Source organism: Meira miltonrushii (genome assembly GCF_003144205.1).
Source record: "Meira miltonrushii strain MCA 3882 unplaced genomic scaffold FA14scaffold_2, whole genome shotgun sequence".
NCBI classification, from domain to species: domain Eukaryota; kingdom Fungi; phylum Basidiomycota; class Exobasidiomycetes; order Exobasidiales; family Brachybasidiaceae; genus Meira; species Meira miltonrushii.
The window spans coordinates 3,415,068-3,441,272 of NW_020289944.1; the positions used below are offsets into that span (position 1 = coordinate 3,415,068).

The following is a 26,205-nucleotide window of genomic DNA, read 5'->3' on the forward strand; positions in this document are numbered from 1 at the left end:
AAGTTCACTTCCCGTTAAATTGCTAGATTGGAAAAAGCATTCGCCGTAAAGTGCCCTTTTGCTCCTTTTGCACTCTACCTCCCGTTCTTGAATAGGTGTTTGAGGAGAAGAAGACTTTGAGGGAAAGGTCTAGAGTGAATTAGTGGATAATTTTAACCTATATTGACAATATTTGAGTAAGATGTTTCCCCTGCATCTTAACAAGGGGATTGCCTTCAATTTGCACCAATGAACTTTTAATGGGTTACAACACTCCTGATTTACTCTAACAGGGTGTGCATGACACGACGCCTCATTTATTTAGGCAGCAAGATTCAGGGTACACCATCAGTTACACAAAGCAGGTACCTATACAAACAGGCACTCATTTCTTTTCCTCTCTTTTTTGTTTTGTTGGGTCATCTATAAAAGACCTACTTCGCTTCTTCATCTTCTTTCTTCTTTCCTGTACCCCACCTTGCAACCCCGCAATAGGTAGCAATCACCCTTGCCATCCACTATACCCACACAAGTCCGAGAACAGCACAACACAGCATCGTCACGCAATTGCCAGTAGATTGCGCATCTCTTGTTTCTCTACTCTTCTCCATCATCATCACTCACAATGAAGGATCTCACGAATGGATTGTTCAAATTGCCCTCTAAGGAGGAGCGAAGGATCGCACGAGCGGGTGCTCCCATCAACCCGATCAAATTGATCGCAATGCTCACACCCATGCAAGGCTTAATGTTTTTCAGCGGATGGCTTGCTTGGGTCATGGATGCTTGGGATTTCTTCTCTGTTTCTCTTTCCGTCACAAGCTTGGTCAAACAATTTGACAAACCTGATCCAACCTCCGTCACAACCGCCATCACTCTTACTCTTCTTTTCCGTCCTTTGGGTGCAATTATCTTTGGATTGGCCTCTGATCGATACGGTAGAAAGTGGCCTTTGGTTATCAACTTGATCATTATTGCCGTTCTGTCCCTGGGAACTGGTTTTGTTCAAACCTTTGCTCAATTCTTGGCGGTGCGCTCATTATTTGGAATTGGCATGGGTGGGATTTGGGGTATGGCAGCCTCAACAGCATTGGAATCCATGCCTGCTGCACCTCGTGGTCTTTTCTCAGGTGTTTTGCAACAAGGCTACCCCGTCGGTTACCTTTTCGCCGCTTCTGCCAACTTGAAATGGGTCGCACCCGCTAATAATTGGCGTTATTTGTTCTATCTCGGTGCAGGTCTTTCATTGTTTGCCGCTCTCGTTCGTGTTTCTCTTCCTGAATCAGAAGTCTTCAGAAAAGTTCAAGAAGAAAGGAAAGCAAGCGGAACTCAATCCAACAAAGGAAAGGAATTCATGCGTCAAACATGGGAAATGCTCAAACACAATTGGCCAAGAGTGATCTACGGTATCCTTTTAATGACAGGTTTCAACTTCTTCTCTCATTCTTCGCAAGATTTATACCCTACTATGATTGAAAAAGATAGTCTTGCTTACTTGCCAGATCCAGAAGCTAAGCTTTTGGCCAGCAAAGCAACCATTATTGGTAACTGTGGTGCTATCGCAGGTGGTTTCGTTGCAGGTTATCTATCCCAATACTTTGGTCGTCGTTTGACAATCATTGCATTCACATTGTTAGCAGCCGCTATGATTCCCGCTTGGATTTTGCCAAAGTCATTCTCTGGTTTAGCAGCAGGCGCTTTCTTCTTGCAATTCGGTGTTCAAGGTGCATGGGGTGTAATTCCAATTTATTTGAACGAAATTTCACCTCCAGCTTTCCGTGCAACATTCCCAGGTGTTGCTTATCAAGTGGGAAATATGGTTTCTGCAGCAAGTGCACAAATCGAATCAACAGGTGGTGTTCATAATCAAAAACCAAATCCACGTTACACACCTGGTTCAACAACTCAAAAGCCAACAATCAACAATTACGCCTTGGTTTCTGCAATTTTATTAGGTGTCGTTTGTGCTTACATTATTATTGTCGTTCTATTTGGTGAAGAATATCGTGGTGCTCATTTCGAAAATGCACCCGTTGCAACCGAAGCACATGCAGGTGAAATTGATCCTGAAGAGCTCGTCCAACATTCTCGTCGTGGAAGTCATGCAGGCGGTGAAGATTCGATCGAACATGTTGGAGATATGGCAAGAACTGATGAAAAATCAGATGATGCTTCCAATGAAGAGAAGCGTTAAAGCAGGTAAACGGTCTTGCTTTCATTTTATATCATTTTTATCCTCTGTGTAACCTTTTTTCGTTTTTGGCTCTCGTTTACGATGTACATCTTACTCTTATTGTTATGATCATTGAATATTCTCATTTATGTGTGACGTCTGCTATGGGCTTTAGATCGATAGGACCGCTTGCTCAATCTAGTCAAAGGCTGACCGTTGAACACGTTTGACTCATCTACTAATCGTGCCTGACATGAGAAGAATTCATACTATGATCTTTTATGGATAGACTGGATTACGAATAGAATTACAAATTTGAAAAGTATTAATAAAAGTACATGTCCCTAAAAAACACATCAACATCATTGTTAAGTGAGCATGATTTAATATTTCACTCGATCGAAATAGCCAGCACCTAATTCTTGACGTGATTGCGGCGGTTCAACCAAAGCAGGTGCAGATTGAGCGTGTGAAGCTGATTGTGTCATGAAGGAATATGGATGTGGATGACCAGTTGGTGTAGAAAGAGCAAGTTGCAAGTATTGTTCGGGCTGCATACATTCATGTAAATCATTGCTGCTACCGTATCCAGTCGATTCGCTGGTTGGTGAACTTGAGCTTGCCCGACGGTCATCGTCCATTTCCACATCATCCATCACACTACGATGAACGGGTGCTGGATGTCCCATCTTTTGAATACCATGAAGGTGAAAAGGTGAATGTAGTCTTGCCTTTTTTGCTTGTTCTGCAAAAGAGTTGAACGAGCTGGCATCTGTATTCTCGTATCCATAATGATTGGTATATGCTTCATTCTCGCTTCCGCTGCTGCTTCCAATCTCTGCACCTTCTTGTTCTGTACGCTTTCGTTTGATCGTACTGATCATCCTCTGCTTGTTTGCTCGAACGGAGCTCAGCATGTTCATGCCTTGTTCAACGCATACATCCATACCAGATGAGTTTGAGCTTGACAAATTCGAGTACGAAGTGAGCTCATCGGGCATCCAGCGGGGTGTGGATGAATGTGGCGGTACAAAGTACATTTTTGCTGGATTGCTTTTGAAATGAGTGCTGAATGAGGTGATTTGGATGAGAATGACTGAATGTGGCTTTTCTATATCTCGATATGTGTGTGTGTATGCCCAGCTTGTGCTTGACTTTGGATTTTGATGGGAGGTCGAGGTATGATGATTGGAGAAATTAGGGTGTAATGGATGATTGTAATCTGGATGACATCTACAATCCGGGGCAAATTCATGAGAAGGAAATTCACAAAAAGAGAGGCAAGACAACCTTAAAAACGCGCAGCGCGACACGCTTGTGGGCACAAAATTCAGGCTTTATGTCGCGTGTTCTTCTTGGTGGGCATTGTTCCCCTTTGTCTTTTTCTGAACGCGTTTGAACGAGGCTAGACTGAATGCGTCCATCTCAGATTGAGCAGTTAAATCTTCAATTCGCTTAGTAAGCAAAACGCCCCGCTTCCAGTTTCACGCTGCTCAGCACCGCAAACAAAAATTGCCACTAAGAAGCGGATGGATTTCTTTTTCTGCTGAGGCAGTGGATAAGCTCTTGGCGCGCACGCACTTTTGGATTGCATGATTTTTGTTAAGCAAGAAGATCAGCAGAGGGCGTAAAGCACTACCGGGCAAGTGCGGATAACGTCATCTTCCAGCACTTTTAACACAGCCTCTGAATCTACTTGACGGGGATCTTTAATCCCTTCACCTCTTCATTCCACACTACCATCTCCTGAACAATCAACATAAAAAACAGTAACAGGGGTTTTATTGATACCTGTAATTTGGAAAGGGAAAGAAAAAACTCACTGTGATCTTTTGCCATCGTAAACCTCCACCTCTTTTTGGAAGTTTACAAAGGAAGTATCTGTTCGCAAACACATCTCAGGTTCAATTAAGAAGCAAATTCAAATCACTGCTTTGAAAGGAACATCGATACTCTTCTGAAAGCAAGACACAATATAGAGAGAAGCGCGACAATGCCAAGTATCGTAGAGAGAAGCGCCACACACCTAAGTGGACTGACAAAACGTCAATTCTATGGTGGCGGTTACTGCAATCCCAACTATGATGACTGCAGTGGATACTCAACGGGTGCACGTGTCGGGACTGGCATCGGAATCGCAGCTGCAGTCATCATAATCATCTTGTTGATCGGTATCTGTGGAAGGCGAAGACGTAGAAGGCAGGCAATGAGTACCACGCCAGCATTTACTACAACTACCCCTTCAGGCTATTACACCGGACAGCAAGGACAACAAACTCAAAACCTTCCACAGCAATCTTATCAACAAGGAAATTATGCTCAGGGTGGATATTACCCACAAGCTGGAAATCAACAAGGCGGATACCAATATCCTCCAAGCAATTACGGCGCTCAACCCAATTACGCTCCTCCTGAAGGACCACCTCCAGCCGCTGATGCACCTTATACTCCACCCACTGCACCTCCACCAGTGTACAGAGAGACAGAAAAGAAGGAGAGAGGAGTGGTGGTTTAATACAGTGGCGATTGGTAGATCAATTTGTTTCTCCGATAAATAACTTTTACATTGGACGTTTCAACATGCAAATTAATATGATTTTGCCATATGCTGCTTCTCTCAGGATTATCTTTTATGATTTGTATTTTTTTAGCTTTATCTCTAAACTGCTTTCAGTATAAAATGTTGTTGATCTTGAGCCCAATGCTTGTACCTCTTTTAGAGTGAAGCACCCGCATCAAATCCCGCATATTAATTAGTCTACGTGCAAACTCCGAAAGCGAGCAAGCATGCAATACTACTAAGGGAAGTCTCCCCGCTACTAGCAATTTTTTTAGGTCTTGGCATAAATTAAAAAACGCAAAAAGTACGCGACAGGAAGGCGGAAGAAGAGACAAATGAAGCGGGTTTGTGTGCTTTTAGAGGGGAAAGTGGCTTTTTACCTTTTTTTTTGACTGGCGTAGTGTGGTGAATGGGTGACAAGAGGAAAAAAAAGTCTAGATTTTTATTATTTTCCTGGTTCCACGCTTGATCCTGTCAAAGAAACATTCAGGCACAAGAGCGCTGCGCACGCTACTGATTGATTGATTCCCCGTTACTTTTGGACCAAACCTTTTTTACCTCTGCATGAATTGGTGTTAAGATGATTTCTGTTCATGTGCAGAAAGGACAACAATTAAGGTTTTCATCTTTTTCCATCATCTGCTGTTCAAGAAAAGCGGGCAATCTTTTCTCTTAAGCACAGCCGTGGAAAAGATGAAAACGACTTGGCTATCACGAAGAGGATGTACCTCAGGTCCTACTGGACAACAAATATGCACAAGCATAACCACTCAAGATCAATGGACGGCTACAGGTATTGGATCAGGTTTAGGCGTTTTTGTTGCTTTGATAGCATTCGTTTTGTTGTTGGTATTTCTTGAAAGAAGAAAGAAAAGAAGAGCATCTCTACAACCTGGAGATGAAGAAGATGGAAGCGTGATAGATCCTCATAGGATCGATATTGATACAACACCTCAATCATACTATGCAGGAGAAGTGGAAATGCGAAATGGAATACTTGTGGATAATGATGCAAATAAGAAGGATAACTTTGATCTTACTTCAGCACATCTTTATCCTCCTCCGCCTGCCACGCTCGCGCAAGATTCGTCATCCTCTTCTGCAAAAGCAACTCCTTCAATACGCGAACAAACACTTATTCGAAACGATTCAGGTTCTTCACTGATACCCTCACCGCCACTTCAAACTGGCACTGATTCTTTGGACATTCCACCGCCGGCGTACGTTGAAAAGTCCTCAAACAAATCTTAATTTCATTCATTGTACTATACCCAACTTTATGACACATACATGTCGCATTACGTTTAAAAGAGGAGAGACGACCTTACAGCATACTTTAACTGGAGCATTCTCATGTATATTAGCTTCAAATGGAATCATATTTACCCACCTCTATCTAGTCTGAACATGTCATCCTCTTATCAGCAAGCTCACTGTACAATCTTTCCTTCTTGCTATCTGATATGATCAACATTTCTTTTCGGTCAGGTCCGCTTACATGCTCTGTCATTCAGAAAACGTCTTTCAGACATTCTGTGTCAAGAAGTGAAAACTTGACATGATTGGCAGGGTGCTGCACTTCCGTCACTGAGCGGGCAAGCGTTCGGCTTTTGAAGGATAAGCAAGCACGAGTACATTACACAATACATTAAGGCGTAAAGTGAGTCTGAGTTTGATTTAAACAAACAGTAACAATCTCGATTTCACGCGCGGCTGCTAAAAGATCTGGAGAAACTTTTGGTGCTTGAGTGAGTGTGTGTAATCACTTTCAAATGTATGCGTGTGCATGAGCATGTGCGTGTGTGTGTGTGTTGGTTTGTCTCCGTCTTGCATCACAAATTCAACAAAAGGGGTCCTTCTCTTTCCATCAAGATTTCGATCATCTTAACTTGGTCACCTGTACACCAGACACTCCGATCCTCTCCATCTACAGACAAGGCTATAGATGGGGAACGACCTTATCAACACCCTTTCTCGTTGATCACAACGTCAAGCATCTCATAATCATACGTGGAGGGCTTGCTGCTCACATCTGACAAGATGGAAGATCAACCACCTCCATCGTATGCAGAAGTTGCATCTTCTTCTAATCATCCACGTACACATTTTAATGATGAGAAAACAAACACACGGCCTAATATGCCTAGACAACGTTCAAGAGGTCAAATAGCAAGAAGGAATAGTATCACACGTGGAGGTGATGGAAGAGCAGAAAGACGTAAAAATCGTAAAAAAGGAATGGATTCCGATCAAGCCACTTCAACAAAAGCAAAGCTAGCATCTGTTTCTTCGAGAGGAGGAAAACAACAAGCACGTTCAACAGAAAGACCTTGGCTAGGTGGCTTATACTTTACCGATATCATCTTTATCGCATTTACGTATTCTGTTAACCTTTTGCGAACCCTTGGCTTGGCAGAATTGGCAGATGTTATCTTCAAAGGCTTGGTGTATGCATTTACACGATTACCGTTTGAATTGTACAGGAGATGGTCTTTGAGTATTCCGCCTCATGATGCAACAATTCATTCCCGCCATCGAGCAGCAGCAAAGATTCGAAAGAGGAGAAGAAGAAGACAAGGCGATAAAAGACAAACAAATTATTACTCCACAGAAACATCTTCCGATTCAGATCCATACGACTATTTGTCAGAACAACCGGATATTTTCGCTTCTTCTCATGAACATAACCCTGAACCAGAAGTGATTGACCAACTTTCACCGTTCCATCATCTGGTGATCTTGTTGAGCAGATTTGCGTGTGGAAACTTTCCTCATCTTCTGCCGCGAGTCCTGTTTGCAGAAGAAACAATCGGTCCATTCGTCTATTGGCGCACAGGAGGAGGCTCAAATGCAATGGTACAAGAATTTACCGACTTGGCAGAGAGAAAAACTCCTCTTTTGCGAAACGACAGACAGTCAAACAATGCCCAATCCAAAGAGGCAGATGAGAAATCATTCCGTGCTTATTTGTTAAGCAAAGATGCAAGATTACCGATCGAAGTACAAAGAGCCAATCTGGCATCTAGACGAGCAACAACATTACTTTATTTGCACGGAGGTGGATTCTCTTTGGGCAGTGTCGCATTCTATGCTGAAGCTCTTTTGAGACTCCGAGCAAAGATTGCACTACTCGAATCAGACGGTCCAGTAGATGCAGAGAATCCAGCAGCTGAAGCAAGATGTGTTGCAGTCGAATACGATTTGAGCCCGGCAGCACGATTCCCGCAACCTTTATTGCAATGTCTGCGTTGTTACGCTCATCTGATCGAAGTGGAAAAGATTCATCCAGATAGCATCTGTCTTTCGGGAGATTCAGCTGGTGGCAATTTGGCAATGGCTATGCTACTTTGTCTCGATGGACAAATGCGCGATGAACCTCTTTTGGCAGAACGTGATTGGAGTACATTACCGATGCCCGGAAAGGCTGTTTTGATCAGTCCTTGGGTGGATTTACGTCCTACAAAAGCACATGCATTTTCACATTTACGAACCAAACGAAATAATACACCTGATTCACAAGATCCTGCCAGAAAGCAAGCAGAAAATATACCCACGTTCGATTCGGAAAGAACAGCAAATGCTTGGACAGAAGCAGTGGCCAAGTACGATTGGGACTTTGTCGCGGGTGAAACTCTATTGCACTTTGCACAAGTCTATTCTGGAGTTTTGCCTTTGCCTAGGCGAGTGTATGGACCATTAGGTTGGATTGCACATGTTTGCGGCGTCTTGGCGATCGAGTATGACAGTGAAGAAGAATCGGAACAAGAATCAGAGGCAAGCATCAAAGGATTCATGAACCCTTTCCGTGCTTTGTCTGCACTTTCGAGACCTTCTCGTAAGCTTGCTCGGGCTACTCATGAGGCTTTGAATGACCCACTATTACCACGATTACTAGGACTCAATTTGATCGGTACAGGTGTACAAAGTCAAAGTGATACCGTTTCTCGATATGACTCCATCACCGCTGGTTTCGAACCTCTCTTCACACCTGGTGATCGACAAACGGATGTGGTGAATGACAAAGGTCATTTGTATGAATCTATTGATGGTCCTCTTTCTTCTTCCGGTGCTGACAAGATTGGAATCGATCAGAAAGCAACACGTACACGTCTTCACGCACGTCAATTGCTCGACACACATCCACTTTTGAGCCCTGCAATTGGTGACTGGAGCAGAATCAAGCTTAAGCATGGTTGTTTGATCACATGGGGAGAACGTGAACGTATGGCAGAAGATATTGAGTCATGGGTAGATTCATTGGTCAATCAAGCACAAGCAAGTTCTGGACCTTCTCACGACACTCCAGCTCCAGATGGACAAGCACAAAATTTCCATCATCCCGCAGGAGAAAGTGATGAAGACTGGGTGTACACTGCAGTCGAGAAAGGTCCTGGTGGAGTACATGCATGGCCATTTGTTTCCATGTATCTTGCCGGATCGGAAGGAGAGCGTGAACGTGGATTGGATCTGATGGCCAGATTTGTTGCAAGGACAAGATTGGACGTTGGTCAACATGATCCCAAAGCAGAGGAAGGAAAAGGCGAAAAAGATAATACTCCCTCTTTAGGTCCACCATTCTCCCTTCGTGACCTTGATCCCCCACATGCAGCACCTGAATCGGCAGATGAGATTTCTGATTCTGATTCAGTTGGTTCCATGCCATCCGATGTAGATCTTCATGGTCTGGTGGAGGAAAATGGTGAAGAGGAAGATGAAAGAACTGTCAATATTGCAGACGCCGTTCGACGTGCTCAAGAATTGGGCTATACGGATGAAAATGTGTTCAACAGCGATGATGAGCCTGTGGGCTCAGATGGTGGTACTGTTCGGTCAGAAGATTTTAATGTGCAAACGACACCCAAACCATCTGCACGAATGGTCAAAACCGCTTCTGCTCCTTTGCCATCATCATCTTCAGCTCCTATGCAACAGAGGCCTTCATTACATCAGCGTACAAGCGCACCTGTTGAACAAGAACGCGGTCGATCCAGATCACCACGAAAAGTTGTTTTGCAATCTCCTTCTGCTCAACGTACGGTTGATTCCTCTCATTTTGTTAGCAATGTTCATTTGCATCATCCACAAACGATTGTCGGACAAAATGCGCAATTGATCAATCAGACTAATCAATCATCACCGTCAAAAGCTCCGGCACCTTCGATTTGGTGGACAGGCGCTAGCGTTGGTACTCGCTCGTCCCGTCCAGCGGATGAAGAGGATAGCAGATCGCAAAGTAGATCTCCCGAGCAGGAAATTCGTACAACAGATCGAGAACAAGAACAACAACTTGCCAATCTGAGTAAAGAGGCTGATGTTGAAACCACATCAGAAGAAGATGAGGAGGAGAACTTGGAACCTAGACATTCTCAATTGGACGATATCCAAGAAGTGTCTTCAGAAGAAGCAATGTCACCTGCTCAATCTAGTTCACCGTCACCACCTCGTCATTCTGCCAATGCTGATCTGTCAGTCAATACTGATCCAGTCTTGTATGGGGGTAGTCTTGCACGTTGGGCGATTCGACGACCTGAACCAGAAGGTTTGAGTGATATTGCAGAAGAAGGGAGCGTTTTAAGCGCAAGTATGACATCAAATGGAGAAGGATCAAGATCACGTAGTTTATCACCCGTTGGACAATGGCAAAATAATGATAATCATTTCTCTGGACCATCATTAGCAGGAGCTGCTGCGCAGTTGATGCAACAACAAGATCAATCACAAGCATCACCGCAAGCCCAAGCTCATCAATGGCGTTATTTACGTGATGAGATTGGAATGCGAAGTAGACCTGCAGATGAAGAAGAAGAAGAGGATGAAGATGAGAATGATGGAAGTAGAGCATTTTCACCGCCAGCAAAACCACAGCCTGGAAGAAGTCTGCCTCTTGTTTCGACAGGAAATGCGCCACCAGCGAGCGATGCAGGAAAGGAAGAAAGTGAATCAGAAGACGACAACACACCTGGACCAAGCGGAGCGGTTGGAATTCAGAGAAAGAAGCCAAAAGGAGATGTTTGGTGGTAATACTGTTAATATTATGCTTTTATGTATCATACTTATTTTATTTTCTTATTTCACGGACTTCAACGAATATCAATTCATCGGGAAAGGAATGACTATATCCACATGGAGAATTAGCAGAGATTAAATGATGAACACAAAGAAATAAAAGAATGTGTGATATAGAGGCAAGATGGACAAGAAGAGAGAATGTTTTGGGTGTTTGTGATTAGTATAGACCTTGAGCGCGTTGGGGAACAGTGACACTGGGTTGACGGGTAGGACCTTCTCCTCTGTTTCTTCTGTCCATACTTGGCATACGGGACAATTCACTAGGCGGGAAAGTTTGCATTGCACTACCGAAAGAAGTTGCTCCAGTATAAGAAGCTTGTAAGTATTCTTTATCAGCATCATGTGAAGCTTGATGTTGGCTGGAATTAGAGTTTCTTTGAGGAGAAGCTGCAGCCTCACGTTCACGATGTTGAGCGATAATTTCTTCTTGTTCTTGTTTAACTTTTGCTTCAAGGATTGCTTGATATTCTTCGAGTTTGAATGTGTCCAATCTACCAATATGGTTTCCATCAACGTCGACCAACACTTGACATTGTTGGCCAGCACCTGCTTCATCTGCATCTTGATCGGGTGCAGCAGTTTCGTATTTCATCCATTTCAACATTGCATAGAAAGTGGCAGTTGCAATTGCAGCAGAATACGGAGCAGCATAATAAATCCAACCATAATGATCAAATTTACCTTGAACGATATCAGGTCCTAGAGTACGTGCAGGGTTGACAGAAGCTCCAGTGTAAGGTTGACCTAAGAGTTGTGTAATCAAAAGACAAAGACCAATTCCGATTGGTGCCAAGAATGTACCACGATGCTTTTCAGCGGCCAACATCAAAACTGTGAAAATGAGCAAAGCACTCATTAAAAATTCCAACCAGAAACCTTGATTGATTGTCATTGCTGGATTCAAAGTTGTTCTTGTATTAAGAGTATGTGAGGGATATAGACCAACGATCAATCCACTTGCTGCAATAGCTCCTAAGTATTGTGCAACAGTTAGTGCAATAGCTCTTTGCCATGGGAAAGCTCCTGTCAATGCTAAAGCAACCGTGATGGCAGGATTTTGCACACCACCCGAAACACGGAAGAAAACCCAAGCAGAGATTGCCAAACTGAATGCGAATCCGACACTTGAAACCAACAAAGCGGTTAAATCAACGGTCTTCATACCTGCTGCTTTTTCCTCATCCTCTACCGTTGAACAAGTTGAATTGATGGCCAAAGCAAAGAATAAGAACATACACGTTCCAACAAATTCTGCCAAAGTTGCAATAAAGATGTTTTTCATTGCCAATCTCCTGTTGAGAACTCTACGAGAATAAAAGTCATAATAATCTTTTGATGTCCAACCAGATGAATCTTGACCGCCATTTTCAACATCATTCCCTTTTTTACTAAATCGAATTTGAGGTGGAATTTTATCACTGATATTTGCCGGAACGGCTCTCATAAAGTTTGGCAATTTCGATTGAATGACTTCGGTTGTATGATCAGCTTTGTCTTTTTCTGCAGCAGTTGCACTTGACATTATACTTGCTGCTCCTGTTGCGGTAGTATTATTGAATGATCTTGTACTAACTCTTGTCTTTAACGGTGGTGGAGGCATAGTGTCAAATGAAATACTTGGTTTCCGATGAAATCCGGATGGATTGAATTGTTGAGGTGAAATTGCGATGCCTTGTTGATGACGATCAAGAGGACGTCCATGGCCGTACGTCTCACTTGATGGATCCACACTTGACTCCTCGTAGGGGTCTTGTGCAATCGTCATCTCGGGTACGTTTCTTGGGAAGCTGGCCATCGCAAATTAAACTTATCTTTTGCTTTTAAGTACTTTGCCTTGGCTTGCAATGATGAAGGTAGATGAGAGTGAAAAAAATTTCGAGGACGGAGGAGGAATGTTTATCAATGTAGAGCAATGACAGTCTTTTATAGATTTTTCTGTTTTTCGATCTTCATCCCCTTTCCTCTTGACGACATTGTGAACGGGCTAATGATTTTTAATTTCTTTATTGAACAAAAATAGTTTCCAATCTGTTTAGTCTGTTTATGAAAAGATAAAAAAATAGACAAGCATCTTTCCACTCCTCTCCCATTCCTCCTCCCCTTAGGATCTCCTGTGGGCCACCTCCTTTGACGGGCTGATGTGCTCCTCTTTTCGATCCTACTTTGCCGTCTGTGTAAAGCTTATTTTAAAATAGCAGGCTCCTCTTTCATCCCCTCTGTGTCCCGAAAACAATTTCTCAAGAATGTGGATATGCACATTTTCATCATTTTGATCCATTTTAGTTACGCTTGGACTGTGAATTAAAAAAGTGTCGAAGAGAACAGATTTAAATTGAATATTTTGCAGAATGAAAAACAGCTGTCTACCGCTTTGCCCTCTCTATTCTTCTCACATTAAAGCAAGAGGCCTTTTTTGACATATGATGTTATCTTGATGAGGTCTCTTGATGGGCCCTGTACGATTACATAGAGTAAGAAGGCCCAGGCACAAACTAAAAAAAAATAAAAATCCGTTGAGTGCGTGCGTGCACTACGACTTGCCCTTACGAACCGCACTTTAATCTCTCCTCGCGCTGCCATTGAACTTTTTCTTCTCATGTGAGCACAGGCCTTTCATGACGTCCTGACGATCGTTGTGTTCAGTTTTCATATTTGAATGATTGTACTGTCTAGAATGAAGAATTAAATTGATATTATGAATGTGCGGACCGAAAACAGTTGATCAAAGCGATCGGGAGCATTCACACGCTATCACACCGGCACGGTATTGTTGGACGTTTTGTATTGATTTTCATGATGCCAGGCATGATCTCATTAAAGAAAAGATCTCCGACTCTATAACCGGATTAGTGGAGAGATGCATATATTGTGTGCATTTATCCATTGGAAAGTTACCTTCGATCTCCTGGACCATCGCGGGCAATTTCCATGAAATCATCATTTCTCTCTTATTCCCGAAATCTTTGAATTGGTTTCTCCAAGATCGAAGGATGTGCAATGAGGTATTGGATACATAAATAGATCAATTCGGAATGAGAAGTTTGCACTTTTTACTTCCATCTAGTTTTTGTACATCAAACCTCTAATCGATGCAAGTTTCACCCAAATGATTCAGATGGATTCTATTCTACTTGACGAACCTCTTTTGGTTATTGATATTGAAATGCATCCACGTGCCGATCTCGGAAGGGTGTCCACATGATCGTTTAGTGTAAAGAGTTCAACGGGAAGAAATGATCGGATTTGCCTATAGTTGTGGAGGTGGAATGCACGGACGTAAGGGAAACACTGGCGATGCGCCCTGTTTTGCTTTAAAGCTAATCATCCAAAAGCCGAAAGATGAACACAATGGAAGAATGAATGCATTCAGAAGAACACCAACTTGCACAACATTCTCTCTCTTCTCCATCATCTGATATATATCTTAATATCTACAAACAACAAACAAAATGGCTTTCTGCTCTCATTGTCTCGATTTGAACGAATTACCTGGTAGCCCAAGCGGTTCGGAAGCAAAGATTGGCGGTGTTGATACATACGTTGCCAAAGGATCTAATCAAAAAGGTGGCATTATTGTGGCAACTGACATTTTCGGTTTAAAGATCGTTAATCCAAAAATTGTTGCTGATGAACTTGCAAAACAATCTGGTCTTTCAGTTTACGTTCCAGATATCTTCCCTGGTGGAGCAATTGATGCAAAAGATTTCGTTTTGCCAAAACGTGCAAGTGAAGGAGCACCAAGTGAAGATCAAACTTCAAAGAACTTTGAAAACTTTGGTCAATGGATCGGAAAGAAGAATTCTCCCGAACATACTTTCCCAATCTTCAAAGCCGTTGCTGAAGAAGTGAAAAAGACAAATGGCGGAAAGGTTGGTGGCGTTGGTTTCTGCTACGGTGGAAAGTTGGTCGCCTTGGGTGCTTTGGACGGTACTCTTTCCGCAGGTGCAATTTACCATCCCGCACTTTTGGAAGCTGAAGAAGCATCAAAGATCAAAGTTCCAATCTTGTTGAACCAAGCTGAAATGGATCCTCTCTTCCAAGGTGAATTACAAGAAGCATGGAACAACAACCTCAAATCAAACAACGTCCTTGACAAACGTACAAAACAATACCCGAACACCGTTCACGGTTTCGGTAGCCGTCCTGATCTCAAGGACGCAAAGGTTAAAGCAGGTCACGAAGAAGCACTCAAGAACACTGCTGCCTTCTTCTCAGAAACCTTGGCTTAAGAAGTATTACACATGAAAAGATGTTACTTGATGCAAATAAATGATTTATTTAGCCTTTACGAAGAAGTTATTGTGTGATGTATAACGAATTTAGAAACTTTTCAGAACGAGTGGTCATTCAATCCTAATAATCTATTCTGGCTACAATTGATGATGTCTGAGATGATATGATTGAATGCTATGAATATGTTACAAATGCTGTATGAGTAGGTCTCTCGGGTAAATTCTATTTGCTCTATTGTTTGTCTAGACCTCTTCCGTCCATTCTTCTAATCGTAATTGGGTCTCTCCTTTGACTTTTCGAAGTGCATATCGGTTCAATTCAAAACTCTCATACGCTTTGAGAGCATGAGCAGCAGCGCGAGCATGAAGTGGCAAAGCAGAAGCACGAATTGCATCTTGTCTGTTTGTCCAAATACAAGTTGCCAAATTATGACCTGTTGATTCGTTTGGACTTCCGTACCAATACATCAACAAACCACCCGAATCAACTGCTTCTTCGTGTGATCGTCTGTCTGCTTCATACAAATTCAAAGATTCACTTCCAATTCGACGTTTGGAGCGAAATGCAACTCCATACCATGTATACTCATCTTCTACAGGTAAACTTGGAAGTTCCGACCAGTTGAAGATTCGCTTTACCAATGCTAATGCACGATCGGACGCCGTTGATGTTGGCGCATTGAATGCCGGGCATTGTGTTGCATCCATTTCATCCGAGATTGGATGTGGTGCTGCTTGTGATTGTTTGCCGTGTGCTCTCTTGTTTGCCGCCGCTTCGTATCCCTCGGCATAATCGTTTGAAATCCCTCTAAGGTGATGCAAAGCGTTCCAGAGGTGAAATGATTCTTCATCTAATTCCGGTAGTCGTGCTCGCGTATAAGTCACCGAGTCGCTCACTTTTGCTTCGGGATGAACACCAACTACTTCCACAGCATTGGAAGATGAAAGATAATCTAAACTTCCACCTTCGGTCGGATTAGCGGCAATTGCATCAAAGTCTTCTCCTTGTTTGAGTGGAAGGCGCGACATAATTGGTCGTGTTGCCTCTCGTGGCACTTCTTCAAATGTCTTGAGATCTTTTGCAGATTGTTGAATGGCAGAAGAAGAAGCCACTTGATGCTGTTGCTGTTTCGAGAACCAGCGATTCCAAGAGTCTTCGTATGAAGGTGTGGACGATGACAAGCTTTCGTTCTTGAACCACTTTTCCCATGCTTCATCATATCGTCTCTCGGAAGAGGAATGTTCGCTGTGTTGGTGATGCTGATGGTCATCGGATTGTAATAAGCCGGGTGCTATCTTGAAATGGGTCCTTCCCAATTGACCTGGAATCCTTCTACGTGATTGAGCATTAAGAACCTCTTCCACTTCAGAAGAGGCTCTCTTCTGTGTTCTACTCATGCCAGCACTTTGCATCGTGATGAGTGATAAGGTCGAACCAGAACGAAAGATGATGATGGTACAGGGGTAAGAGGAACGAGTTGAGATTCATCTTACTTATAACATATATTCTGGGCTGAATAATATGCCATTCATTGTAACGGAGTCTTATGATTTTCATCACGCAATGGCCGCTTTTTTTTTATCTTAGGGCCGAAATTGATCGCTGGTCGAGTGCCGTGCGTACATGCATACTTGATATTCATTCCGGCTGTTCCTCATAAAAAGGGGAAATCTTTTTTCGGTCTCCTTTGAGAGAAAGAATAAAACATTTCTTTGTGTTGGTGGAGAAAAGGAGGTAAACAGTCTGCCTGGGCGTATGACTTGTTAATGTCCGCACGTCATTTCCGGAGATAATTGCTCAATTTTCTGCAATTCGCACGCAATGCAACAAAACAGTGGCGTTTTTAAACTCTTCTTAGGCGCTACACGCCAATTAGGTACAGAGGCTAAACATGGGGTATTTTACCAGTCTAAACGGATTTAACATTACATCCGGCCATCATTAAATGGAAACTCGAACGTAAGGAATAATTCGGAACACAAAGGCGAAGAAATTTACATGCCGTCTTTTGAACAGATGCCTGTTACTCCTAGAATTTCCTCCATTTTACCTTGCTCACAAATTCGATCAACCCCTTAATAATACCCCGCATTCATTACAGGATCGATATATATAGGGATCATGATTCCCCTGACAGGCATTCTGTAGCAGAGAGGTTGCAGTCGTACCATATCTCAAATCGGGATCACGCCACGAGACTCTTTCTATGATGATTGATTTTGATAATGTACAGAAATAGTAAAATTACAAAAACATCTATTATTAGTCTAGTCAGCCCGATCTAGAAATGAAGCGGACCTTTAACTCGGGGAAATGTAATCACATCTCGAACGCTGTCCGTATCTGTGATCCAAGCCAACAATCGTTCGACACCCAATCCGAAACCTCCATGCGGGTTACATCCATACTTTCGCAAATCGTCGGTATACCATGCAAGTTTATCAGAGATGCCTTCTTGATCTTGTTGTGAGATAGTCTTTATCCTTTCTTGTATGGTGTTCAATCGAGTCTCACGTAATGAACCTCCAACCAATTCACCCATTCGAGGCACCAAAAGATCAAAGCATGCAACCGTCTTTTGATCGTCATTGACTAGCATATAAAACGGCTTATCTGCACTGGGATAGTTCGTCACAAAGATCGGCCCATTTCGTGCAAGCCACCTTTCTTGCTCGGAAGAGAGAGAATCGCCCCATTTGGGTGGAGAGTTGTGTGAAGGTGACTCTTGCCATGAAAGCTGCTCAATAGCATCTGTATATGTGATCCTCTGCCATCTCTTCCCGGTAGCATATTGTGCAATCTCCTCGAAAGCTTGCTTGTCCGACGAAAGTTGATGCAAAAGCTCCTTTCGCTCTATGACTGCTAAAATGGCATTCCTGACAACTCCCTCCACAACATCTGTCACTTCACCCATTGCAACAGATGCATCTTGACTAGTGATTTGCTCTCCTTCCAACATCCAAAATTCTGCCAAATGTCGATTTGTCGCACTTCCTTCTGCGCGAAAAGCTGGCGACAGGGTATATGCTCTACCTAGTCCCATCGTGATTGCTTCCAAATGCAATTGAGCGGAGACTGTAAGGTAGGCTTGTGAATCTGACCAGAACGAATGCTGCTTTCCATCTTTGGGTTGCACCTTTGAAGGCCAATTTGTAGCAGCCTCTACGCGAAACACTTCTCCCCCTCCTTCACAATCCGATGCAGTCAAGACCGGCGTCACGACTCTGACGAAATCTTGTGAACGAAAGTAATCAGTCACCCCACCTTCCATCACATCGCGCGTTCGAAGGATTGCAGAATGTCGTAAATCTCTTGATCGTAGATGTGCATTTCGGCGCAACCTTTCGATGGTATGGGCTTCGTTTATGTTTTGCTGCTCTTGGCTTTTACTATTACCTTTTGAAACAGGTTCTAATCGAATAGGATATGTTGCAGCATCAGTCTCTCCTGTAACTTGCATTTCCTTCACCAACAATTCCACATCTTGCCCTTGGCCTTTACTCTTTGCCGCTTCAACAACCAGTTCCAATGCAATTCCAGATGCAAGATGATTATCATATTGTTCTTTCAGTGATCCTCTCAAGACTGCTTGTAAAGTTTGCTGTTCTCCACTCAATAGGGAGCCATCACTGATTGCCAAAAAAGTCACATTTCTATGCTTCCTCACCGATCGAACAAAGCATGCGATCCGATGGCTGGGTGTCTGTCCTTCAGATGGCAACTTCTGTTGAGCGATATGACGTAATAAGCTCAATCTCTTTGCTATTTCAACAGGCGAAGATCCACTGGCGAGACTGGAGTAGGCTGCTCTTCGATTTGAGCTAGACAGAGGTGCAATACGAGATCCAGATTGAGACCTCGACTTGCATGCTGATGGAATTGTTATCGACCTGACCCATTCAGAGGACGTCCTCCGTATGCCTGACCTTGCAAGCATTGTCGTGAATAACCTCTTTTGTGTCGATAAGCAACACAAATGCTGATTGACAATCTTCCTATCTTTAGTTCTCCATTTCCGCGGATAATGTTGATATCTTCCAGTCCCACAAAAACAGCAAGCACCCCACAAAAGAGGCTTTCAAAAGTAAGGATGAGAGGTGATGTGTATCAATCAGTCATTCTTCTTGGATCTGCTAACATTCTCTCAGTTAAGCGCTATCAATGTAAGCCCGCGGCACTGTACAGGCTCGGAGCTGAAGCCGATAGAGTGAATCTCACGTGACTAAAAGATGCACTGCACCACTCTCTAATTATACCGGCACTGGACAAGTATATCACATTCGGGCAGTGGCGGCGGCATCCCGAGACAAACATATCATTTTTGTGTTTTTGGCAATAAATTACCCCACGCTGTTGAATGAAAGGGAGGAAGTGGAAGAATATTCTGTCGATCTATTCATAGTCTCTTGTCTGCTTGGCAATTGATTCTTGATGAAATTGTCCAAGATCATCTCTTTTCAATCCAAACAGATCATCGTAGATATTACAAATGACAGCCGTACAAATAAATTCCTATGCCGAAATAATAATCGGGTCAAATTTCAGGGTCAAAATGGAATTGTGGCGCCCACGCAATGTTCCGGCCAAAGGTCTAGTCCAAGTGCCCGTTAGAAAATGAAAGGGGAGGAGGAGTAGAATAATAAAATGAATTCGGATGGCATCCCGCTTGTACCGCTGTATGCTGCTATCATTGTCTGCGCATAAGGCGTTTAAGCAGTACTTATCTAACGCTTGTATGCAAACAATCGGATAGAGTACCTGATTAATGAATAAAGTCTCTTTTGGCTGAAGAGCAGGTGTTATGCACGTTGAACAAAATACGTCGCGTAGGCCTGAATTCTAGCCCTGACAGGTATACTGACCTCATTTTGAAATTTGTCAAGCATCCTGTAAACGGGGTAGACACACCTGTGTCCGATGCTATTCGCGCTGCAAAGTACTTACTTCTCCCACTGGTTCACATTTAAGCGGCCGATGCTATCCTTATGGAAAATAGCCACTAAGAGAAAAAATAAAAAACACGTCCAAGAAAGCAAGAAAGACTAAGGCACTAAAGCAGTATTAAACAAACTTGATTCAGTACTTCCTAGGCAAAAGCCGAATCAGGTACCACCACTAAACCAGTGTACTTTTTATTTGAATTGAGAATAAAATTCTCTTACTTGAAAAGAGGTATAAAGCAGGTACATACATCAGCATTTCCCTAAACGATTGCATCCCTCTTTTCTTGCAACCGAATCCCTTTCACCATCATCAATCCAAGGCAACTCCCGCCAACTATCTATCTAAACGCGGAGAAATCCATCAAGCATACATTCACCTTTATCCCCCCTCCCCCCACCTTCCACCGACAATGTCACTCACAAACGAAAAGAGTGATTCCGGTTCCACTTCTTCCAACGAACGCAAATTCGGCGGAAATGCAGGAAACGATCAAATAGTAGGAGCAAAAGTAACCGAAAGACGTGTTCAAGCAAACGATGAAGAATTAAACGACGATGATGCAGAATTGGCAAGGAGAACAGGTCATAAATCAGAATTTGCCCGTGAATTTAGAAGTTTCAGTACGTTTAGTTATGCATGCAGTATTATGGGTTTGATTTCTTCCGTTGCAACAACTTTCAATACGCCTTTTCAATATGGTGGTCCTGCAACTACCGTTTGGGCTTGGTTTTTGGGATCCGTGATGAACCTTACTTTGGGTGCATCTATCGCTGAAATCGTTTCTGCTTATCCTTCTTCCGGTGGTCTTTACTCTGCAAGTGGTTTATTGGTTCCAAAGAGATATCGAGCAATCACCGCCTGGATTACAGGTTGGCTCAACTTTACAGGTCAAATCGCCGGTATTGCTGGAAGTGCATACGGTTTGGCACAAATGATGTTGGCTTGGGCTACCGTTTTGGTTGATTCAAGATACTCACCTACAACAGCACAAACGTTTGGCGTTTATGCTGCTATTCTCATCATCCACGGTTTCATCAACTGTTTCCCTACGCGTTGGTTGGCCGGCTTAACATCAAGTTATGTCATCATCAACTTTGGTATGGTCATCATTTCTTCTATCCTTGTTCTTGCACGCACTCCAAAAGATGAGATGCATTCAGCATCATACGTTTTCGGTGACGTTGTTAATCAGTCCGGCTGGTCAAGCAACGGTTTCGTGTTCTTCTTGGGTTTGCAATCCGTTCAATTCGTCATGACAGATTATGATGCTACTGCTCATATTTCTGAAGAAATTTCAAAGGCTGCCATTGCTGCACCAGTTGCCATTTTCACAGCTGTCCTCAGTACAGGTATTATGGGCTTCTTCCTTAACATTTGCTACGTTTTCGCTTCAGGTAAAGTCGCTACAACAGGTACCCCAGACACATGGATTGGAGGATTGAGTTTTGCACAAATCTTGTTCGACAGAGGTGGAAAGGTAGCATTCTTGGTTCTATGGCCATTCATTTGCTCAGTCGCTTGGTTCGTCGTGACGACTGCTATTCAAGCCAATGCAAGATCATTCTATGCTTTCTCTCGTGATCGTGGATTGCCTGATTTCGGATTCTTTGCTCGTGTCGAACGTAGAACAGGAACAACTGTCAATGCAGTTTGGCTCGTTGTGGTTTTGTGTTTATTGTTGGGATGCCTTTCATTCATCAATTACACTGCCGTTTTGGCCATTTTCTCTTTGGCAGCGATCGGAATGGATTTATCTTACATCATCCCAATCCTTGCCCGACAATTTTTCGAACATCATCCAGACGTTCAATTCCAACCTGGACCATTCTTTATGGGCAGAAAATGGTGGGCAAGAACGATTGTTTGGATTTCGGTCTTTTGGGTTTTGTTTGAAACAACAGTTTTAAGTTTCCCACTTTACTCTTCGGTTGATAAAAATTCAATGAATTGGGGAGCAATCGTCATGTTTGGCGTCTTGATTGTTACAGGTATTTGGTACTTTGCTTATGCTCATCGTCATTACCATGGACCTCGTTCTACCCTTACAAAGGAGATGGCCGAAAAGCTTGGTATCGTTACCGATGCTGATAACAATATTATCGGACATGAAGAGCATGAAAAGGAACGAGTCGTCCAAGAGGAGAAATAGAGACTCATTTGTGGACTGCAAGGATGTGTTTTTTCTCTCTGTTTTATCTTTTTCATGCAAATATCCAAAAATGTATATAAAAACGGAATTGAATTTGTCATTGATTATATAAAAATGGGGTGAGAGGGTGACCGAATGAGTGGTTACATTGTTGTACCTGCGTTAAGATGATGCCATTCGTACAGCAGCCGGTTAGATCAACCGGCAGAAAGCGGAATGAGGCGAGGAATATGAGCCCGTGGATCTGTGCATCGTAGAAGATGGAATGCAATGGAAGTATTAATGATTAGCGAGAACATCAAGCGTGGGAACAAAGTATGTAAGATCTTAAGCGATGAAAAAGTGTGCTAAAGAACGTTCTCAAAAAGGACCGGACAGCCGGAAAGAGTAACTCATTTGTTATCTTATCTACTATCAAAAATACTTAGATTAATTATGTATTTCTCGTGAAAAGTCGGAAGAGATGTATGAACAATTCCTCCGAAAATGGCGATCGAAGCGAAGGAGTATTCCGATGATCACCTAATCAAATCAGTATTTAATCTTTCACGGGGAAAGGATGTTCCCCATGTTGTCAAGGAACGAGTTTTAGAAGAAGCCACAATTTAGTGAAGGTTCACAGTGAGAAAAAGGAACTCGAATTTCCGTACTATCCGTACGTAAATTAATTTTTCTCGAGAGCCAGAAAGAACAACCCTGTTTAGTATGGCAAGAAGAAGAAGAAGAAGGAAATCCTTGTTTATGCCGGTGACTTGACAAGCATAGCATACAAAAGTTTTAAGGCTATGCAATAATACACTTTTCACGCGTTATCGTTGTTTGCTTTTGCACTGCCGCTAATCTGCCTTGCTTTCACACGTACAATTTCGGCAATTGAGTCGTGGTTTGGTGTGTTAATTAGCAACATTCTTCAGCTCAGCTTTCAACGCTTCAAGTAAACGTGTTCTGTTCCTGCTTGTACTTACGTGCTCCTAGCCTAACAAGCGAGAGGAGGAGGCCTGTGTGGCAAGGGTTGATACTTAACACGCTATTTTGCAACCCATCTCTCTCTCTCTGTCAAGATGTGTATGCAGCAAAGATTTAAACTATATTTTTTCACACACAATGCATACACATACAACATTTCCGAAAAAGACTTGGAAATTAAATTTTGAAGTAAGATTCTCATTTCACAAATCACCCAATTCTGAAAGCACAACAAAGGGGAATATGCACGGATAGGCATGTTATCTCAACCTCTGTTCTTTTTTGCCCCATCTGTGCGTGCGTGCGTGCGTACACACTTCTCCATGTATGAAAGCGAGGGTTGAATCTTAAAAATCGAACTTTGCTCCAAAAGATAGATAAGTACAAATTGATCCTCGTCATCAGTTTCTTTTCTTCTTACCATCACCATCAATCAAATCCTCATTGCGCGTAGATCGCCTTCTCCCATTCAAACTTACAGTGAGTATCATCTTTCTTATCTTTTCCCCTCCTCTACGCCCAGAAAACCTTATCTCGCCACTAGCGCCGCTCGTATATCGTCACAATGTGAGGGCGCCGTCGCATATATGCTACAAATGATTCATCATTTAGCAATCAACAGCAATCCAAAAGATCACACTCTCAATTGGAATGTGACGAAATCCCTGCCGGTTTCGTCAGCTTATGCCATTTGATTGTTTTCTTTTGAAGATGGCGTGCCTGATAAATGCTGTGTGTGTATGAATGCATTTTGCCTATTTGTGGCGTGCGATCGCGCTAGTCGATTCTACTCTTTTTTTGGCTTGGCTTTTCTATGCACCTTTGTGGTGAGAGCTCTGCACACGCGCTCTTTTTCACTCTAAAATTCGGCGAAACTTTTGGATTTTATTGCGAGAAAGGTCATTGCTTCTCACGCTTTCAACAATAACAAAAGGGAAGGCGCCGATGCTGGCTGATTGCAATCAATTGTTTGATTGTACCAAGGTCATGGGGTGATTCATGTATGGTTTACACACTTACTTGCATTTGAATGCATAGAGATATATGGGGTTTCATGGCATCGCATCGCATTCCCGGCACTCTCTTTCACAGCACTATCCAAAGTCCTAGCTCTCCCTCTATCTCTCTATCTGTTGATCCCCGATGGATCTGATCCCTTAATTGGGCAAGGCAATTCAGCAGTACTTCATTTATTCATCTTTACGGAGGAGGACACGGACCTCTGCGCGCACAAGTGTAAATGCCCCAATCAATTCTACCCTCCTCCCACTTTTTTCTTCTTCTTCTTTACTAACCATCTCCTCTATTTTTATTCTTTTGTTGCAGAATAGAAACTTCTTCATACACAATGGCAGCCGTCAGCGCAACTCCAGCAGCCACCAACGGTGCAAGCTCATCCAAACAATACGGTCAAGCTATCGACCGTATCACTCAAGTCCCAATTGTTGCTCAAAGTCTCAACTTTGCTCAATCAACAATTGAATCTCACTCTTTCTTGGCTCAACCTTATCATTTCGGTGAAAGTGTTGTCTCATCCTCCCTCAAAGCTGCTGAACCAGTTACAACTCGTTTGCAACCTCAATTGGCTTTCTTGGATGCTTACGCCGTAAAGGGTTTGGACTTTGCTGAATCAAAATTCCCATACCCATTCCATGCAACAACTGAAAAGGTCGTCTCTGATGCTCGTCAACCTGCTGATCAAGCCGTTGCTTTCGTCCATGCTTACTTGGCAGCAGCACAAAAGGCATACGATGAACGTGTCTTTGCACCTGCCAAATCTTTGTACAACGCTCGTGTTGCACCTGCTTACGATTCAGCAAATGCTCATTTCCAAGAACTCAAGAACCAAAACGCATACTTGGCTCGTGCTACAGAGATCGTGAGCAACTTGCAAACAAACTTGGCAAAGACAATTGATTCCATCAGCTCTCGCTCCAAGGCCGAAGGAGAAGCAGGCATTCACCGTGCTCAAGGATTGTCCAATGCAATCTTTGCTGAATTGGAACGTGTTCGTGGATTTGCATCTAGCTTGCCAGCTGAGAGCCGTAAACGTGTTAGCCCAGTGATTGAATCCTTCAACGATGCTTACGAAACATTGGCAAAGGAAACCCGTGACACATCTATCCCACCAATTCAACGTTTCAAGAATGTTTTGACATACGTCCGTGAACAATCTTTGCCCGCTTTGCAAAAGGCTATCGTCAACCCATCTGCTGCACCACAAGCCAACGGTAACGGATCAGCAGTTGCACCAAAGAAGTAAAGGTTCTCATAGCCTTTTCTTTGGCAATTCTTGACGATCGATCGGATATGATTCAAGTCCTCTAGTCCTCTTCATACCCACCACGTTGCAACGTGGACCAGAGGCTGGTAACGTATTCAAAAGAAGAAAACAACAACAAACGGTGAAAATCTCAACAAAAGATCCACATATTCCCCTTTTAATTTTCTTTTCATGATCAAAAATGGCTCGAAAACTCTCAAACTCTCAATGCTTCTTCAATCATAATTTGTCTTCTTTATAGATATAATTCCCTCAGAATCTGCGCAAGTACATTTTCTTTTATTTCTTTTCAGATTATGTCTTCTTGTCGTTCTTCCTTCTTATTCCGCATCCGATCGTCATGCCATTGTTTTCTCATTTTTATCTCTTCTTTTCCTCTGATTTACCCGATCAATCTATTTGTGTACCTTACTACTATAATCACATCTCGAAATATCATCTCTTGACTTTCAATGTTTGTGAGTATGTGAAAGATGAAGGAGTTTTGGATGACATAATCAATTCATGTGTTCCTTTTTTAAGAATGGCAAGTATGTTTTTCATTATTGCATGCCCAGAAATTCTTTGTAGTACGCCACCTGCGGTGTATGCATAAACGGTGAAATTTATAAACTTGCAAAATGACTTGCAAAGTGAATGTTGTGAAAATACCGTCGGTTCAAAGGCAAATAGCGTGTTTCTTGTACAGGTGTACAAAGTACTTGTTTAAAACTGCATTTACAGACAGTAAGGCGGAGCAGCTGCGTACAACATTCCCCTTCTTGAACAACGCACGCAGCTGGTATCGGTGGATGGATTGAAGGCAGGCAGCCAGGCAGAGAGAAAGAGGGGGCGGAGCGGCGTATGTA

At 42.9% G+C, this 26,205-nt stretch overlaps 11 protein-coding genes across 11 annotated transcripts; 7 read left to right on the plus strand and 4 right to left on the minus strand.

The window, feature by feature from the left end:
• The first annotated feature begins 211 nt into the window (after positions 1 to 211).
• Positions 212 to 2,285, plus strand: FA14DRAFT_160896 (MFS general substrate transporter). The gene has a single exon (XM_025498877.1). The coding sequence runs from the start codon at positions 605 to 607 to the stop codon at positions 2,171 to 2,173; it is 1,569 nt and encodes a 522-aa protein (XP_025356253.1). The 5' UTR covers positions 212 to 604; the 3' UTR covers positions 2,174 to 2,285.
• A 141-nt stretch (positions 2,286 to 2,426) lies between these two features.
• On the minus strand, positions 2,427 to 3,538 carry FA14DRAFT_172544 (uncharacterized protein). Its single transcript, XM_025500412.1, has one exon. The coding sequence runs from the start codon at positions 3,190 to 3,192 to the stop codon at positions 2,536 to 2,538; it is 657 nt and encodes a 218-aa protein (XP_025356254.1). The 5' UTR covers positions 3,193 to 3,538; the 3' UTR covers positions 2,427 to 2,535.
• A 607-nt stretch (positions 3,539 to 4,145) lies between these two features.
• On the plus strand, positions 4,146 to 4,667 carry FA14DRAFT_155366 (uncharacterized protein; the record flags this gene model as incomplete). Its single annotated transcript, XM_025497751.1, has 1 exon — positions 4,146 to 4,667. One exon carries the CDS (start codon positions 4,146 to 4,148, stop codon positions 4,665 to 4,667), a length of 522 nt encoding a protein of 173 aa, XP_025356255.1.
• A 253-nt stretch (positions 4,668 to 4,920) lies between these two features.
• FA14DRAFT_49360 (uncharacterized protein) lies at positions 4,921 to 6,117 on the plus strand. Its single transcript, XM_025502425.1, has one exon. It carries the CDS (start codon positions 5,406 to 5,408, stop codon positions 5,961 to 5,963), a length of 558 nt encoding a protein of 185 aa, XP_025356256.1. The 5' UTR covers positions 4,921 to 5,405; the 3' UTR covers positions 5,964 to 6,117.
• An 833-nt stretch (positions 6,118 to 6,950) lies between these two features.
• On the plus strand, positions 6,951 to 9,197 carry FA14DRAFT_121147 (alpha/beta-hydrolase; the record flags this gene model as incomplete). Its single annotated transcript, XM_025496447.1, has 7 exons — positions 6,951 to 7,209; positions 7,414 to 7,568; positions 7,629 to 8,166; positions 8,287 to 8,412; positions 8,500 to 8,679; positions 8,809 to 8,991; positions 9,091 to 9,197. Coding segments are annotated over 7 exons (1,548 nt in total), but the record flags the coding sequence as incomplete, so codon positions are not given.
• Positions 9,198 to 11,331: 2,134 nt separating this feature from the next.
• FA14DRAFT_105920 (aquaporin-like protein) lies at positions 11,332 to 12,051 on the minus strand (the record flags this gene model as incomplete). The annotated part of the gene is made up of 1 exon (XM_025495763.1): positions 11,332 to 12,051. A coding segment is annotated over one exon (720 nt), but the record flags the coding sequence as incomplete, so codon positions are not given.
• A 1,862-nt stretch (positions 12,052 to 13,913) lies between these two features.
• Positions 13,914 to 15,172, plus strand: FA14DRAFT_172548 (alpha/beta-hydrolase). Its single transcript, XM_025500413.1, has one exon. The coding sequence runs from the start codon at positions 14,231 to 14,233 to the stop codon at positions 15,008 to 15,010; it is 780 nt and encodes a 259-aa protein (XP_025356259.1). The 5' UTR covers positions 13,914 to 14,230; the 3' UTR covers positions 15,011 to 15,172.
• Positions 15,173 to 15,262: 90 nt separating this feature from the next.
• On the minus strand, positions 15,263 to 16,078 carry FA14DRAFT_112158 (uncharacterized protein; the record flags this gene model as incomplete). Its single annotated transcript, XM_025495971.1, has 1 exon — positions 15,263 to 16,078. A coding segment is annotated over one exon (816 nt), but the record flags the coding sequence as incomplete, so codon positions are not given.
• A 1,135-nt stretch (positions 16,079 to 17,213) lies between these two features.
• On the minus strand, positions 17,214 to 19,123 carry FA14DRAFT_160899 (asparaginyl-tRNA synthetase). Its single transcript, XM_025498878.1, has one exon. The coding sequence runs from the start codon at positions 18,949 to 18,951 to the stop codon at positions 17,296 to 17,298; it is 1,656 nt and encodes a 551-aa protein (XP_025356261.1). The 5' UTR covers positions 18,952 to 19,123; the 3' UTR covers positions 17,214 to 17,295.
• Positions 19,124 to 20,283: 1,160 nt separating this feature from the next.
• Positions 20,284 to 22,143, plus strand: FA14DRAFT_146046 (amino acid transporter). Its single transcript, XM_025497298.1, has one exon. It carries the CDS (start codon positions 20,368 to 20,370, stop codon positions 22,105 to 22,107), a length of 1,740 nt encoding a protein of 579 aa, XP_025356262.1. The 5' UTR covers positions 20,284 to 20,367; the 3' UTR covers positions 22,108 to 22,143.
• Positions 22,144 to 24,399: 2,256 nt separating this feature from the next.
• FA14DRAFT_160900 (uncharacterized protein) lies at positions 24,400 to 25,809 on the plus strand. The gene has a single exon (XM_025498879.1). The coding sequence runs from the start codon at positions 24,422 to 24,424 to the stop codon at positions 25,334 to 25,336; it is 915 nt and encodes a 304-aa protein (XP_025356263.1). The 5' UTR covers positions 24,400 to 24,421; the 3' UTR covers positions 25,337 to 25,809.
• The last annotated feature ends 396 nt before the right edge of the window (positions 25,810 to 26,205 follow it).

What these genes read in the sequence shown, in the direction of transcription:
- FA14DRAFT_146046 (XM_025497298.1), top strand. Translation starts at nt 20,368, where the DNA reads ATGTCACTCACAAACGAAAAGAGTGATTCCGGTTCCACTTCTTCCAAC.
- FA14DRAFT_172548 (XM_025500413.1), top strand. Translation starts at nt 14,231, where the DNA reads ATGGCTTTCTGCTCTCATTGTCTCGATTTGAACGAATTACCTGGTAGC.
- FA14DRAFT_160900 (XM_025498879.1), top strand. Translation starts at nt 24,422, where the DNA reads ATGGCAGCCGTCAGCGCAACTCCAGCAGCCACCAACGGTGCAAGCTCA.
- FA14DRAFT_49360 (XM_025502425.1), top strand. Translation starts at nt 5,406, where the DNA reads ATGAAAACGACTTGGCTATCACGAAGAGGATGTACCTCAGGTCCTACT.
- FA14DRAFT_160896 (XM_025498877.1), top strand. Translation starts at nt 605, where the DNA reads ATGAAGGATCTCACGAATGGATTGTTCAAATTGCCCTCTAAGGAGGAG.
- FA14DRAFT_160899 (XM_025498878.1), bottom strand. Translation starts at nt 18,951, where the DNA reads ATGCTTGCAAGGTCAGGCATACGGAGGACGTCCTCTGAATGGGTCAGG.
- FA14DRAFT_172544 (XM_025500412.1), bottom strand. Translation starts at nt 3,192, where the DNA reads ATGTACTTTGTACCGCCACATTCATCCACACCCCGCTGGATGCCCGAT.